Source organism: Nannobrachium achirus, assembly GCF_963921795.1.
Source record: "Nannobrachium achirus genome assembly, chromosome: 3".
Lineage (NCBI taxonomy): Eukaryota > Metazoa > Chordata > Actinopteri > Myctophiformes > Myctophidae > Nannobrachium > Nannobrachium achirus.
This window is the reverse complement of record NC_137812.1, coordinates 19,045,483-19,062,472: the sequence shown is the minus strand read 5'-3', so window position 1 is coordinate 19,062,472 and position 16,990 is coordinate 19,045,483. Positions and strand designations below refer to the sequence as shown.

The window sequence follows — 16,990 nt, the reverse complement described above, 5'->3', positions numbered from 1 at the left end:
TGCCCCAATACCTGGCCAGTAACACTGCTGCTGGATCAGCTCAGTGGTGGAAAACCCCCTTTATCTGGCCTCCTGTAGACCCTGCCTGCAGCAGCCCAGCCTCCACGGTGAGACCATACCACTGCTTCTGTAGGTCCAGGGTTTCAGGAGGAAGGCCTTGCTTCTCAACACAACCAGGCTTCCGTTGTTCTACTGTAAAGAGGGATCAGTAGCTTGGTACATTTGACCATCCTGGAATGTCGGAATACACTGCCTGGGTGGTTGTTAGCTGTCTCCCTGGCATTGACCTGATCTCTGGCAACGCTTGCAAATGAATTGGGTCTGAATGGTTAGGCTGGAATGTCTGTATAGAGCTAGGAGGACCTGCCTGTTTGTCAAGCTGCTCTTGTTGACAATAATATATACTGTATATACACCTGCCATCTCTCCAATATAACGGTGTGTGTGTGTGTGTGTGTGTGTGTGTGTGTGTGTGTGTGTGTGTGTGTGTGTGTGTGTGTGTGAGAGAGAGACAGTAGTTCACATACCGTAATATAACCTAATAAATGAATCATATAATTATGTATCATAATTCATATCTAACAATCAATACCAATAGATAAAAAGATGATATTAACCATAACAAAATATCCATCAGTTGTGATGCAAGATGTGGAACAATGGTGTACTGTACATGGCCAGTGATTAGATAATGATAAAGGGCATGGCAGGATTTAAAGGAATGCAGTGTACTTTCATGCAATCTCTCCTAACTTTAATCAAAGGTGAGAGCAGATTTAAGCTGTGAATGTGGACCCTAGGCTGTGGTCAGTGGTTTCCACAGAATATGACTGTGGAGTGTTACAACGGTATTTTGTTATTTTTGAACACTTTCAAACACTTTCTCTCAACGGTGACCGTACCATGTACAGTACCACAAATCTCCTGCAACATAATGAGCAAGTCATCCCAACACAATTAGACAAACGTCCATGGCTCTGTTTACCACAAAGGAGAACAGGTTGTTATGTTGATGATACATTCTTGGAAGATTACTTAGTTTGCTGTGAGGTACAGCGTGGCAATGAAACTTGAGAGACAAAACAGATAAGTTATGAATTGAAGGAAGTAAGCATGAGCATCAGTTTGGCACTCTCCCCAGGTTTAATAGCAGAGCAAAATATTACATTGAGTACTGTATGTGAACGCATGATTGCATTCCACAAGAAGAATCGACAAGAATCAACAACACGACTTCTAGAGCTACCGAAAGGCCCTTTGACAAAAGCAAGCAAGAGATTACAGCAGATTACATCAGAAACCAAATTATTTTATTTTAGAAGACGTCCAGTATGTTGTTGTGTTGCTTCCTAGGCGTTTCCTCCACAGAGCTTCAGTAGCAGTTTGCCATAGTTTCCTGATGTGTCGCCCTGCCAGACCAGAACCACACAAAAACATTTACAATTTGGTCCTCCAAATATATAGGCCTACTGTATATGTATATATTTTTGGCACCCATTTATCTCCCCCATGCATTATGATTCCTCCCCAGTCCCCTGTGTGTGTGTGTGTGTGTGTGTGTGTGTGTGTGTGTGTGTGTGTGTGTGTGTGTGTGTGTGTGTGTGTCAAAATTGTGTTTTATAGACCAGTGATTATCAACCTTTTCAGGCTGTGTCCCCACAAAGTAATCTACCCTGACAAGTAATTGGAATGTGGGAGTTGAGGCATTGAATTTAGTTTGATTCGGTTCCGCAGATGAAATATTGTGAAAAAAGCAGATCTACAAGCTCACAACAAGCTTTTAGATTGTCTATTTTCCAAAATGCCTCTTATATTAAAAAAAAATGTTGCTCTACATTTTTGTAACCCATTTCACCCGGTGTCAATAATTGTCTAATGTAGGCTAATCCTGGGCCCTACACTCCCTCTGCCAACCTGGGGAGAGCAACTTGGGGACTGCGTCCTTCTATGCATGAGGAGTCCAAGCCGGGGCTTTCCCTGGTTGGACGTAGCGCGAGGAAGGAACACGTTATTCTAACCAGTTCTTTTCCCCTCAATCAGGCGCCCCGGCTGGCCAGGGGGATGCAGTATAGAGACCAGGATTACTGCATGTTTTTTGTGAGGGTACCACTACCATATCTACCCTATACTCCACACAGAAAAGGCCCTATTGGCACTTTACCTATAATTTGATGAAGTTCAGTGTCTCACAACATGGTTATCTGCACATTGTATTCCCCAGAGTTCATTTAACTCAGAGTGTACATGGTTTTATGCTCACAGAGTTAAATGCAGGACTAATGGTGGAGATGAGATATACTCACGTTGATGAACGAGTACAGTGTCTTCCCATATTTCTTTCCGAATTTCTGACAGATATCCAACATGTCAACCTCGGAGCGAGAGACCATGATTCGAACCAGGGTTTTGTCATTGGTCCCAAGACCCTGAGAAAAAAACACACATTTTAACCATTTATGACCACATTAAGGAGAAACATTCAGGGACACAAATGCAGAAAGGTTAACATTCACAAAATCATGGCATACGTTTTCATGATACAATGTCACTCAGTACTCTCTATGGGTATAAGTGACAGCATATATTCCGGCCAATTATATGTAAATGATCAGAAATGGAACACACGCACGTGTTGCCCGCCTCCGCTAGGGGTCAGAGAGCGGGTAACCTGCAGAGTCTGTAAAGTATAATGAAAGACAGAACAGGCTCTGTTTATGTTGATCGTTTCACTGCTGGATTTATTCTCACAATTTCCAAAATCAGAATGACATGACCATGAGGTCAACTATAACACTTCAAACTGTATATTCAATTATCAAATAATATCTTGGCTTGTCCATTTGCACTCATATAACACAGAAACTTCATCACAGTAGTCCCATTAATACATTGCAGTATGTATTACAGTATCACCCAAAGATACACAATACTTATATACAGTTTCTCATATAGAAAACAATAAAGGCACCTAGTTGTACTTTATTCACTTGAATTCACTTCACCAAAATACCAATAAGAAATCGTTTTTGGCTTTTATGCAAAAACCCCATCTGTAATGTTTTCCTCTTTTTCAATTACTGTATATAAACCAACATTATGATGTCAAAATAAACACATTTGGTCATTAAACCTATTTTTCCAAAAAGCACCTTGTCATACAGTATCATCACATCATATCTTGTATAACTTCAGAATTAAATTCCATTAATCAATAACATTCCCCTTAGAATTATTAATGGACACTTTGCTAATGCATTCACAATATTGTTTCATCATTTATGCTTTTGTGTCTTTCCCTTCATGTGACAACATGCTAACAGTAACACCAGCATTAGTATGGGACATGTTGTCCTCCTGGCTAAACAGCAGGCAGCACAAACCAGTATTTTACACTACTCATAAAAACGTCTTTTCTTGAGACACTACATGAACTTAGTTCAAACCATGGCAACATATAGGTGCTTAGCATTGATATCATTTGAATTCTGATCATTATATCCTGTTTTACTAACCTGTAAAGTATAATGAAAGACAGAACAGGCTCTGTTTATGTTGATCGTTTCACTGCTGGATTTATTCTGGTGAATCCCAGCAGGAACGTAACCTATAATGATCCCCAAACCGTAGGCGCCCTCTAGCGGCCTGGATGTGTAACAACGACCAAAATAAAACCATAACGCCAATGCAAATGCTATGGAAATAACTGTTACATGTACATTCCGTGAAAGAGAATGCAATTACAATACTTGTACTCAAAATAAAAAATAGGGGGTAACTCCTTTTCCATTTTCAACCCTCTACACTCTCCCCCACTTAAAAGAATGTCTCCTGACATTTGCTACTGTGCTGTGTTCACACCTAGTGTACGAGAGTGTAACAATTGTAACAGTATGAGTGGGGCTGGATGAGGTAGGGAAATGGGGCAAAGTGTTGTGCAACTGCTTGGGGTTGGGTGGGTACGGGAACCATGGGCAAAAGCGTGTTCACACCTGCACCCCAATGTCTGTAAGATGGTTGACCGAGAGTGTCATATGTGAATCTTTCTGTTGGTCTCCCTCTGCGTTGAGACCTCCTCACGTCTTCTGCTTCTCCGTTCCTGTCCTCCATCTCCTCCATTTCTCCTCCGTTCCTGTCCTCCATCTCCTCCACTTCTCCTCCGTTCCTGTCCTCCATCTCCTCCACTTCATCATGCTCTCCCTCGATTAGATCTGGCCTTTCCGGGGCCTCCTCCCTGTCCTGATCTCTCTCAGTTACTTGTCTGGCAGGAGAGAATTCTCTGGCTGTGGGACGGAGCCCAAGCTGCTCTTGGGGATTCTGTTGTGGCACGATAGTTGCTTGTTGTTGAGGCCTTACAAGTTTATAGCATGGGATTCTGCTCCGAAGGTCATGACGGTAAGTGTACTCTTCTTCCTCATCAGAGTTGTCCGTTACTGGTCTGTCAGCGTCTTTCTCAGGTTGTCTCTGTCTTTTTGGTCTTGTCTTTTCTTCCAAAGGGAACTCTTCTTCAAATGGTAAGTCATTTACTGGGAGCAGTAGGTTTCTGTGAAGCACACGCAGGGCTTTGCTACCTCTCTCTGGTTGTACTTTATAATCTGGCCCATCTCCCACTCTTTCCACCACGTGATGTACGACTTTTTCCCAATAGGCACGCAGTTTACCTGGGCCTCCTCTCTCTGAGAGGTTTCTCACCAGTACTCTGTCACCTGGTTGAAGAGTCACTCCTCTCATGCCTTTATCATACTGTTTCTTGCCTTTAGCTGAGGATTTCTGGCTGTTGTCGGAAGCGATTTGGTAGGCTGCTCGCATCCTTTCGGCCCACTGCTGTGCAAAGGTCTGATGGTTTCGTTCCTCAGCCTCTTCCGTGGAGCCAAAGATCAAGTCGATTGGTAACCGTGGAGCCCTGCCATACAGAAGGAAGAACGGGGAGTATCCCGTCGCATCATGCCTCGTGCAGTTATAGGCGTGCACGATTTGAGGCAGATGGTCTTTCCAATCACTCTTCTTTTCCTCCTGTAGAGTGCGCAGCATTTGGAGTAGAGTGCGATTTAGTCTTTCCACTGGATTGCACTGTGGATGATAAGGAGTGGTCCGTGAATGAGCAATTCCTGCCAGTTGCTGGAGTCTTTGGAACAGGTTGTTCTCAAACTCCCGACCTTGGTCATGGTGGAGTTTCTCTGGGTACCCAAAACGAGGGATAAAGTCCTGAAATATCTTTTCAGCTGCTGTTTTGCCCGATTTGTTCCTTGTTGCGTACGCCTGAGCAAAGCGTGTGAAATGGTCGATGATGACAAGGATGTACTCATATCCTCCCTTGCTGGGTTCCAGATGTAAATAGTCAATAGAGACGAGCTCAAACGGGGCATTTGTTGTGATGGACCCCATTGGGGCTCTCTGAGGGACATTGGGACGTTTTTGTTTGATGCAAGCACATTTCTTTGTCACATAGTCCTCAATGTCTTGCTGCATATAGGGCCAATAAAACCTTTCACGAGCTAGATGTATCACCTTATCAGCACCTACATGCCCCATGTCGTTGTGCAAGCTCTTCAACACCACAGGTTTTAGCTTTTCCGGGAGGACCAGTTGTCTGTGTTGCTCTGTTTTCCGGTAGAGTATTCCCTCATTCACCTCTAGCTTGTTCCACTCAAACAGTAGTCTTCTTGTCGGTTTCCCCATGGCTCTTTTCTCTTTTTCATTGGGGATCCCAGAACTGAGTTTCAAGGACACAACTTCTTTGATTGCTGGGTCTGCTTGTTGTGCAGCTCTGATATCTTTGGGCGTTACCCTAAAGATGCCATCCGTTGGCACAGCATTCGCCTCTTCAACATTAAGTTGCAATGCAGCCACCCAGGGGATATCATTGTCTTGGACTGCTTTACTTCCTTGCCACACTGCAGACACCACCTCAGGTGACACCGTCCCTGTATGCTCATCCATTTGACATTGAAGGCTCACAGGGTACCTGGACAACATGTCAGCATCTGCGTTCATTTTCCCCGGCCTATACTTGATGTCAAAGTGAAAGTCTGCTAACTCTCCCACCCACCTGTGTCCCACAGCATTTAACCTCGCAGTACTTAGGACATAGGTCAAGGGGTTATTATCTGTATAGACCGTGAAGGTTGGGGCATAATACAGATAATCACGGAATTTGTCGCAGATGGCCCATTTGAGCGCAAGGAATTCGAGTTTACCGGAGTGTAGGTGATAGTTTTTCTCGGCAGGTGTTAATGTCCTGGAACCATACCCGATGACACGCAGTTTGTTGTCCTGGTGTTGGTACAACACTGCTCCCAGACCTTCATTTGAGGCATCTGTATGCAAAACAAACGGAAGATCAAAGTTTGGGTAAGCCAGGATGGGAGGGTTGGTCAGCATCTCCACGAACCTTGATACCACACTCTCGTGTTCAGTAGTCCAAGTAATGGGTGTGCGTGAGGGAAGTTGACCCCTGTCGCCCTTTTTCAACTGACATTTGCCCTTACTTTTCTGGGGTGTGTTGGCATTGCTCGTCTCAATTGGGCTCTGGAGGAGTTCGTACAGGGGCTTCGCCAGTCGGGAGAAGTCTTGAATGAAGGACCGATAATAACTAAGGAAGCCCAATAGGGTTCGAAGCTCTCCAACGGTGCGGGGTTTCTTCTCTTTCAGCGCAATCACTGCTTCCACATCCTTCTGGTCCATCTCGATCCCTTCCCCTGACACTATCCGCCCAATGTACCTGATTTTCCTCTTAAAGAGTTCACATTTTGCTGGACGGAGCTTTAAGCCATGTTGTCTCATCTGGCGCAGTACTTGTCTGAGATGGTCCACATGTTCATCAAAGGTTTTGGAGTAGCACAGGACATCGTCTAAATAAGGCACACAGCACTCATCTCTAAGGCCCTCTAACACTCCCTCCATACATCGTTGGAATGCAGCCGGTGCATTCGTCAGCCCGAAGGGTATTCGCACCCATTCGTACAGCCCCCAGGGGGTGCTAAAGGCAGTGAGATGTCTGGATTCCTCGCTCACAAAACCCTGATGATATGCACTACCTTGATCCAGGATGGAGTACCACGAGTGGCCTCCCAAGCTGTCCAATAGGTCCTGAATTCGTGGCAAGGGGTGACGATCGGGTGTGGTCTTACGGTTCAGTTCGCGAAAGTCAACACACAGGCGCAGGCTCTGGTCCTTCTTGCGCACGCAAACCACCGGCGAGGAGTTAGCTGATGTCGACTTCCGGACCCAGCCTCGGTCCAGAAGATTTTGCACATACTCTTTAACCTCTTTATATAAGGGTTTTGGAATGGAGTTGTACTTTTTCTGAACTGGGTTGTCATCTACCGTGTTGACTTTCAGCCTTAAATCAGGAATACAGCCAATGTCCCCCTCTCCCCGAGCGAACACATCCGATTCTTCAAATAGCATTTGGCGGGCTACTTTCTGTTCGCCCTCACTAAGGTGGTCTATTGCCACGGGTGGGTGCCATTTGTCATGCTCAGAGGCAGCACTTACTTGAGTGGAGCACAGGAGAGTGTCATTTCTCTGATTGATTGGTGTCTGGGAAGCAGAGACAATACTCACAGGTTTGAGGTCTCTCATCTCTTCAATGAAGCCCAGAACTGTTTTGGGGGGCAGGAAGATGTCATGCAGTGTGGAGTTCTGCATTGGGATTCTTACTGTCTTTGAGGCACCGGCCGGCACATCAACAAGGGCCGGGAACAGCTCCAAACCTTCTGGTAAGGCACTCTCCACTGCTGGCTCAAATAACATAGTCCCTCCCTCTGACAATGTTCTGAGGCGACATTTTACCTCACAGATTTGGCCCCTTTGAACTGTGAACCCTCTCTTTCCTACTTTCAACACAGGGTTTACTAGTTCTTCCTCAAATGACATGTTAATAGTAGAGACGAGAGTTTGGACAGTGTGCTTCTGGACACTCATAGCCTCTGACAGTAAGTCCAATAGACCAACGCTATTTGGCTGTTCATCATTCTCCATAATGATCTCCTCGATAACATTAAAACCTAGCAGCGGATTAGTAGCACAACTTTGACTGACTAACATTGGTACATGTATTGCAACACTACCATGCTTTTGACTTTTCATCTCCAAAAGGACTTCAATCCACCCATCAAATGGTACAGCTGTCCCATTAGCGGCTGTGAGTTTGAGTGGTATGTCTGACAGAAGGCTTTCAAGGGATTGGAGTTTGACTTTTGGCAAGTATTGTTCCACCCAGGACCTTCCCACCATACTGACTTGTGCTCCACTGTCCAGTAACATCTGAGCTTTGACCCCATTTAAATAACAGCTGAGCATACATCTCCCACCAATCAGCCTAGCTACACGCTTTCCTTTGGCTGTACCGTGTCGGTTGGGTGACTGGGCAGATGACAGTGGTTTATCGTTAGGACAGGAGTTTACTGAGACAGGGGACTCTATACTCGCTAGGGTCACTGGTGGTCCCTCCCCAGTGACCTCGTACGGTTTCCCGACTGGTTGCTTTTCAGGAGACAGCCAATAGCTCTGTGTCCCTCTTGTCCACACCGAAAGCAGTGTGTGCAGCTGTCATTCTCTTGTGCTACACACTGTTGGCATTTGCCAACTGGCTTGGGGGACTGCTTCGGGTGGAATAGGGTGGCCTGGGTGTTTTCTGAGGTTACACTCATAACAGGTGTGAGAGCCTTCTCTAGACTCTTGGCTAAAAATGAGACCTGTGCAGTTAGCTCATGTATGGCAGTGCGATTAGCTTGGACTTCTGCCTGCATCTGAACATCATCCTGTCTCTCCCTGCCCTGGTGTACTGCACTGACACTGACCCTGTCCTCTTCTACTGCACTGACACTGGCTGCTTTTTGTTTGTGTGTGTGACCCAAACGATTCTGCCTCTCTGTTTCCTCACTCACTGATCTGGTTATAATTTCTAAGATAAAGTCATCAGTGATGCTCATGTTTGAGATGTGTGGTTTGATGTCTCGTCTGATGTAAGAGTATTTCTCATTCATACCCTGATAAAGTGAATGAAGGAACACACCCTCCACCAGTTTGCTGTCATACTGAAACCCTTCCCTTTGTTTGGAAGCAAACAGCACACGTTGTTTCAATCCCATTAGTCTATACATAAATTGTTGCGGGCTTTCTCTGTCATTCTGTTTTGTGTTGCTGAGCTCCTGGAATAATTCAGCACTGCTTTTATCTCTAAGGTGTGCTCTGAGAAAACGCTTTAGCTCAGCCACAGTCAGGCTGTCTTTAGTAATAAGCATGTCTTTGAACGTACCAGGCTTAATTATCTTCAGCACGGTTCTAATGATCTCAGCCTCCGTAAACCTTTCAGCAAGACCCTCATCAATTTGTTTACACAGACCACCATGAATCTTATACTCTCTGCGCGGCAGGAATGCTGCAACATCGGATAATTTTACGAAACCCGTTACCTGATCAGTAACTGCTGCTGTTGTGGTGGTCTTACTCAGCACTGGTGCGACTACTACTGACTCAGTCTCTGGAATCATGGTACTGGCATCCAGGAACTCTTCATCAGTTTCTTGACCCTTTGCATCCATTGTGCGACCTTGTCCATCAGCTGTCTGGCCTTGCGAAAGTCCTTCCACTGGCCCTGCCTCAGAAGTTTGCTGTTCATGCATGAAGTCACGGAAGGCAAGCAGGCAGGACATCCCTTGGTCCTCTAGACTCCTCACTCGTTTACTTCGCAAAAAGTCAACAATGAAGTCAAAGAGTTCCACTTCGGTCGATTCCTCGCCTGGCACCTCTTCTTCCATCTCACCCTGGCATGAAGTGGCAATCTTGGTGGCAAGCTTGAAGAGGATGTCTGTGTTGCCAGAGCTGGTCAGCTTGTGCAGCTCCTGCTGAATTTCCCACCGCAGGTCTCGTAGGGCAGTCATCTTTGTACACCTGGAGTCTGTTGCTTAATTCCCTGGCTAGGATGCCGTCGTTCTGAGATGATTAGCACCGGTCATCCACCAGGTGGCGCTATCCCGGACGAGCCCCCAAATTGTTGCCCGCCTCCGCTAGGGGTCAGAGAGCGGGTAACCTGCAGAGTCTGTAAAGTATAATGAAAGACAGAACAGGCTCTGTTTATGTTGATCGTTTCACTGCTGGATTTATTCTCACAATTTCCAAAATCAGAATGACATGACCATGAGGTCAACTATAACACTTCAAACTGTATATTCAATTATCAAATAATATCTTGGCTTGTCCATTTGCACTCATATAACACAGAAACTTCATCACAGTAGTCCCATTAATACATTGCAGTATGTATTACAGTATCACCCAAAGATACACAATACTTATATACAGTTTCTCATATAGAAAACAATAAAGGCACCTAGTTGTACTTTATTCACTTGAATTCACTTCACCAAAATACCAATAAGAAATCGTTTTTGGCTTTTATGCAAAAACCCCATCTGTAATGTTTTCCTCTTTTTCAATTACTGTATATAAACCAACATTATGATGTCAAAATAAACACATTTGGTCATTAAACCTATTTTTCCAAAAAGCACCTTGTCATACAGTATCATCACATCATATCTTGTATAACTTCAGAATTAAATTCCATTAATCAATAACATTCCCCTTAGAATTATTAATGGACACTTTGCTAATGCATTCACAATATTGTTTCATCATTTATGCTTTTGTGTTTTTCCCTTCATGTGACAACATGCTAACAGTAACACCAGCATTAGTATGGGACATGTTGTCCTCCTGGCTAAACAGCAGGCAGCACAAACCAGTATTTTACACTACTCATAAAAACGTCTTTTCTTGAGACACTACATGAACTTAGTTCAAACCATGGCAACATATAGGTGCTTAGCATTGATATCATTTGAATTCTGATCATTATATCCTGTTTTACTAACCTGTAAAGTATAATGAAAGACAGAACAGGCTCTGTTTATGTTGATCGTTTCACTGCTGGATTTATTCTGGTGAATCCCAGCAGGAACGTAACCTATAATGATCCCCAAACCGTAGGCGCCCTCTAGCGGCCTGGATGTGTAACAACGACCAAAATAAAACCATAACGCCAATGCAAATGCTATGGAAATAACTGTTACATGTACATTCCGTGAAAGAGAATGCAATTACAATACTTGTACTCAAAATAAAAAATAGGGGGTAACTCCTTTTCCATTTTCAACCCTCTACACACGCACGCACGCACGCACGCACGCACGCACGCACACACGCACACGCACACGCACACGCACACACACACACACACAAACACACACACACACACACACACACACACACACACAATCCCCTACAAATTACACATTTTATCATCTGGTACTGAATGGTAGATGATATATCTTGTGTCTCACCTTCATGGAATAGTAGAGTCTCTCAGCAAAGTAGACAGCTGGTTTTTTAGTGCACTGAACTGAAACACACAGAACATCAGTTCATTATGAGTCAACTGAGTCAGTTGTCTCGCATTTTTTGTTTAATCATTGCTATAGAGGTTGTTCTCATTCCAGTTCCAGTGGGTTGCCTATTTTTGACTTTCCACTTCAGAGGAAAGCCTGGTATTCTTTCTAAACTGGCCTGTGGCTGTGTGGTGTGATGTGATCCGGTCACGGTCATAGGCGAAAATGGCGGGGGGCACAAGGGGTTTTTGTCACCTTCCAGGTCCAATTTCGTCCCCTCCATTTTCACTTCTAGAAGACCCCCCCGTCCCCCGCAGTCAGGGACCCCCAAGCCAAACTTTTAGGGGTCTGAATTCTGAAAATCACGTACTAAACGCGAGCGATAATGTTTAAACCCCCCCCCCCCCCCCCCCCGTCTAAAATCCCCAAATGGTTCGGTCCAGTGCCCTGAGTAAATAACAACGCCCATTACTATTTCATTGCTCCCAAGCCCCCACCTTTGCGCTTAGGTTCACCGGGAAATACGTGGTCGCAGCCTGTATAGCTTACAGTTGACTCTCAGTGAGTGATGACATCATAATGTGGCGACTTTGTTTTGGCTGTGGTGTGGAAGAAACAGCATGATTTTTTCATTGGACAGCTGGAATGGACTAAACTTTCTACTGACTGTGGACGTCGCATATTAATAAAAGTAATTGCTCTTTTGGAATTTTCAAAGTTTCCAAACTTTGGTTTTGCCTGTTTCTTGTTTCTGGATCTGGACAATGACATTTGACGCTATGTACATTTATTGGAATTAAATGGATACCGACCTCACAACCTGTCCCAAGTTGCTACAGAACTAGAACTACATTTCGGGAGGACCAAGTTGACCAACAAGCAACAATGGTAAGTTACTATTTACTTTTTCCCTAAGTTGTGACTTTCTGATGAAGTGTGTTTTCATGTACAGATGTATTGCAGTAGTGATAACTTGAAAAGTAAATAAATACTACATCATAAAACCGTTAATGCCCTTATCTGAAGGAAAATGAGGGGGGAAAACCGCCCGAAAACCGATCTCTGCACGCACACCGATCTCTCGCGCGCACACGCACGCACGGACGCGCGCGCGCCGGCGCGCGCTTTGCACGCGCAATGGTCCCCTCCTATGCTTTTGTTGGATCTGCGCGCCTGGATCCGGTCTAGGTGCAGCCTAAACTGGAAAGAAAAGAATAAATCCAAAAGGATCCTGGATGGCTTGAAATAATTTATTTTAAAGTATGGGAAAAATGAATGGCTGATTTTTATTGGCACCAGTAATCCATGCCCAACTGCTATGCCCAATACTGTAGGCTGTTACAGCAACTCTATGTCTGCTTCCAAGCGCCTTTATAGGGCCTATAGTGACACTGGGAAGCAGACAAAGAGTTACAAAGCTGCAAATGGCATGATACTGTAGATGTAACCCAGGGAAATAAAGAAACTTGCATCGACTTTGTAAACTGGACCTGAGTTGGCGGCTCTGTACTTTATTTATTATTTTACACTTCGAAACCATGTCATTTCACAGAATAAAAGTCTCCTGCAAACATTTTCAAAAGTTGATTTTTAATGTCAACAATTATTTACGAAGCTTCAGCGATTCTATTCGGTCCAGCCTATACTTATTGCATCCGTTTTGTCGGACAAAGAAACTCTACCACTTGGTGCAAATACACAGCACATGCACTATACGAGGAAAAGCTAAATGTATGTGAATGGTTTAAAGCGTTCCAGCTGTTGGCAGACTTACCCACTGCTAACATGCCAGTCTTAAGGCACCCGCTCATTTTTTTGTTGATGCTCTTCTCAATTTCAATGCCATACATGGAGAGGTACTCCTGAAACACTATACACATGCACACACACACGCGCGCGCGCACACATGCACGCACGCACGCACGCACGCACGCACACACGCACGCACGCACGCACGCACACACACACACACACACACACACACACACACACACACACACACACACACACACACACACACTCAGAGAGAGAGAACACAATTGGCCATTTCATCTCATATTCTCTGTTCACCTCAGAGTACATGTTTGTAAGAAATTATTTTGTGATTTGATTACTTTTGTAGAGTGTACTGCTTTACTAGATACATAGAGTACCTGCTTTAAGATGTGCTTTGCTCCTGGAGCACAGAATGTCACTGAATGTACGCTCAGCAATTTCAACTTGGCCCTCTCCTGCATTGTGGAGTGCCTAAAGGAAGCATGTTGACATTGCATGACATTGCATGTGTCAGCAAGACAGCTGGAAGATGACACTTTAGAACATTTGGATGGGAGACACTTTAGAACAAAATGGTAAATTCCCAGGTTCTGCAGGTCAGCTAGACAGGTGGAATGCATTATTGTTAATTGTGGCATGGTTACTAACATGCCAAGTTTAGCTGCACTTGAGCAACCGTTCCAGCCTGCCATATCCAGCCCAAGAAACCGTAGAAACACGGAGGGGAAAAAAACGGACAAAACCCGATTATTTCGCGCATGTGCGCATGAGGACTCCCATCTTTGCCATACCCTAGCTCTTATGACAAAGAGTACTTATGACAACATTTTATTGTCATAGTAGGCTAATTCAGTACAAATAAATAAGAAGACAACAAAATGATGCTTTCAAGATGCTAAAATGAAAAGGCCACAACGTAAATACATCCAATAAGATACTGTATATGCCAATAATCATGTAGACACACTCGCACACGCAAGTGTGCACATACAGTACACACTGCACACACGCCACACATACACACAAAACAATTGGTATGCAGGTAATCATTCAACCCTAGAAATAGATTTTTACCACAGCATCTTGTTTGGCCTTGTGCATGTCCACATTTTCACTTTCGTCACGATTACCCTAAAAGTACAGAGACAATTTAGTTTCAGTCATAGTCTTTTGAATAACATTCAATTTAGTTTTAGTTATATTCTAGTCATCTGAAATGTTTTAGTTTTAGTCTAAGTTTAGTTAAATATATATAAGGCAGGCCAATGTCAGGAATGCACGGAAAGGACCTGAGGTATCCCCTGTGATCGCAGCCTCCAGTGTCTCCTTGTACTCTGGTCAAAACACACAACCCAGTATGAATGATAATTAAAGAAAATAATAATTCATACAAAATACAAATAAATGATTAGGTGAAGTATTAGTTCATCAATCATGTTTGCTTAACCACAGGAAGTCTAAAGCCTTCACAGTAGCCAAATAAAGTGTGTGGAAAGGCGCAAACAAACCTGACCTCAAATTAAACTCTCCATATTTTGATAGGCTATTCGAGTTTGCCGGATTGTGCCTGATTTTAACAGTATGTACGGTAAGCATCTTCGGAGAATACCATTTACCTCTTTGGTAAATCTGGTTGATCTCCTTGATTTGGGCGTTGGAGCGAGATGACAGGATCTCTATCAAGCAGGCTTCATCAGTTCCAGCTCCCTGTTGGGATGGCAAACCGAGTTTAACAGTTAAGCTTCTTATACATGCAAATAAGTACGATGGCAACAGGGGCGTCAATTGAGTATGGCAGGGGTATGCAGCTGCCATACCCTGGGTCCAGGGGGGAAAATAAAAGTTACTTTTAAATATAAATCCATGAATATCTCTTTGTCTATCTATTATTATGTTGTTAAATTACAGTAAAATAACTAACAAGGTATTATAATTATATTCTCCACACTTTTATTCTCCCCATCATGACAAAATGGTATATTCCCAGGTTCCGCAGGTCAGCTAGACAGGTGGAATGCATTATTGTTAATTGTGGCACGTTAAAACCCGATTCTTTCACGCACGTGCGCATGAGGATTCCCATCTTTGCCATAACCTAGCTTTTGCTGAACTGTCACCACTGGAACGTGAATGAATGGGAAAGGGGGGTAAAAAAAGTAGTAAAAGCAATATAGAAATAGTGTTGATATACATGGTAACATGAACTGTAAACCATGAAAAAAAAAAGTTATGTGAGTATTCCAAACCTCTATGGCAGTGTAGAGCTCAAAGGCATCATACTCAGCAGGGGTCATCATCATGGCCACAACCGCCTTCTCAAGGTTTCCAGACAGTTCTGATTTCAGTTCCTTGATGAGATCCTAACAGAGGAAAGGGACACATGCTTGAAATATTATCCAATGGCGTGCTCCAGTTAATAACCTGCAAGGGGGGGGGGGGGGGGGGGGGGGGGGGATCCATGCCACCACTATAATGGGCTTTGAAGATAATTCATTAAACTGTACTTGTGTTCACAGTGAATCTTCAACACCAAGTCAGTGAATCTACTTCAATAGTAACAGGATGAGTGTCTAATGACAGGTACCTTGTGATAGTTAGTTTTGTATTCGCTGATCATAGATAAGCGTTGTTCATTGGAGCGACTTGTCAGCAAGTCGATGATGGCCTGTTCATCAGTTCCTGAATAGACAAGTCCACAATGTCAAAATGTATGTTACTCAAAAAGACAAACACAGTGCAGTCACATCATTTTCTACTGGTTTACTTATACGTACAGTGTCTATAATCTTGGATAAACATACAGTAACCTAAGTTCAAGTCATCAATTACAAAACCTTAGTCAACCTTTCATACAGGCACGTGCACACATAAAACTTTAAGTTTTGCTTAAATTGGTTTAGTTGGTTTATCTTAACATTTTAAGTTGCTTCAGCTTTTATAATTTTTGCTTAACTTAAAATTCTAAGTTGACCTAAACTTAAAAGTTTTCTGAAGTTTGTTGCCTTAAAATGTTGAGTTTTCCCAACTTTTTATTTTTTACAGTGTGCCCTTTTATCCGTCTGTAAAATACTGCTCTCTCCTGACCATGAATACAGTTTTTACTATGGTGAAAAAAATGCAAATGCCCACTTTCCATGCCATATCTGAAGGCAGTATTCAAGAGAATTGCCTTGTCCAAACTCTCCTGGATTTGAATGCATCATCCTATGTTGAAAGAATTGCCCTCTCTAGAGATCCATGCCGTATGCCACATATCCAGTATTGACTTGATTATGCTTAGTTCAGTGTGGTATCAAGTACCGAAAATAGCCGACCTCCAAGCTCGAGCGTGAGCTTGGAGGTCAGCTATTTTTCGATATTTCCACCAAAAGGCCCTTTTAGAAATTTCAGCCCCTGCCTTTCTAACATTCTCTGCACGTCCCTGCTGTAATATTTTTCAGGGAGGATCCAAGGAACTCACCAAGACCCTTCATGGCCTTCATCAGGACCACCACATCACCCACTGGTTCAGCTCCAGGAGTCACCTTGATGGATCCCCTGTATGCCACTGTAACAACAACACAGTCACTTCTGATTGATCTCATGCCACTGAGCATGCCGTCTAAAAGTGGTCTAATAGTGGTATAGATTTGAAAGGTTTTTAGTCGTCTAAAATTAGACTAGATGACTAATAGATGTCTAATAGTCGTCTAAATATAGACAGTCTATATTTAGACGACTATTAGACATCTATTAGTCAGTGGCGTCAGTTCAGAAAAAGCTAAGGTATGGATGGCAACATGACTGGTGTCTTGCACGTGTGCCCTCGCGCGCGTGCAAGACAC

The 16,990-nt window shown here is 43.7% G+C and overlaps 1 protein-coding gene across 1 annotated transcript; it reads right to left on the bottom strand.

Annotated features, from left to right (window-relative positions):
- Window positions 1-1,133: 1,133 nt before the first annotated feature.
- Window positions 1,134-16,762, bottom strand: LOC308282058 (annexin A4-like; the record flags this gene model as incomplete). The annotated part of the gene is made up of 8 exons (XM_080722405.1): window positions 1,134-1,409; window positions 2,304-2,426; window positions 9,417-9,907; window positions 14,447-14,500; window positions 14,783-14,873; window positions 15,413-15,526; window positions 15,751-15,845; window positions 16,627-16,762. The coding sequence occupies 8 exons, from the start codon at window positions 16,760-16,762 to the stop codon at window positions 1,350-1,352; spliced, it is 1,164 nt and encodes a 387-aa protein (XP_080578531.1). The 3' UTR covers window positions 1,134-1,349.
- Between the last annotated feature and the right edge of the window lie 228 nt (window positions 16,763-16,990).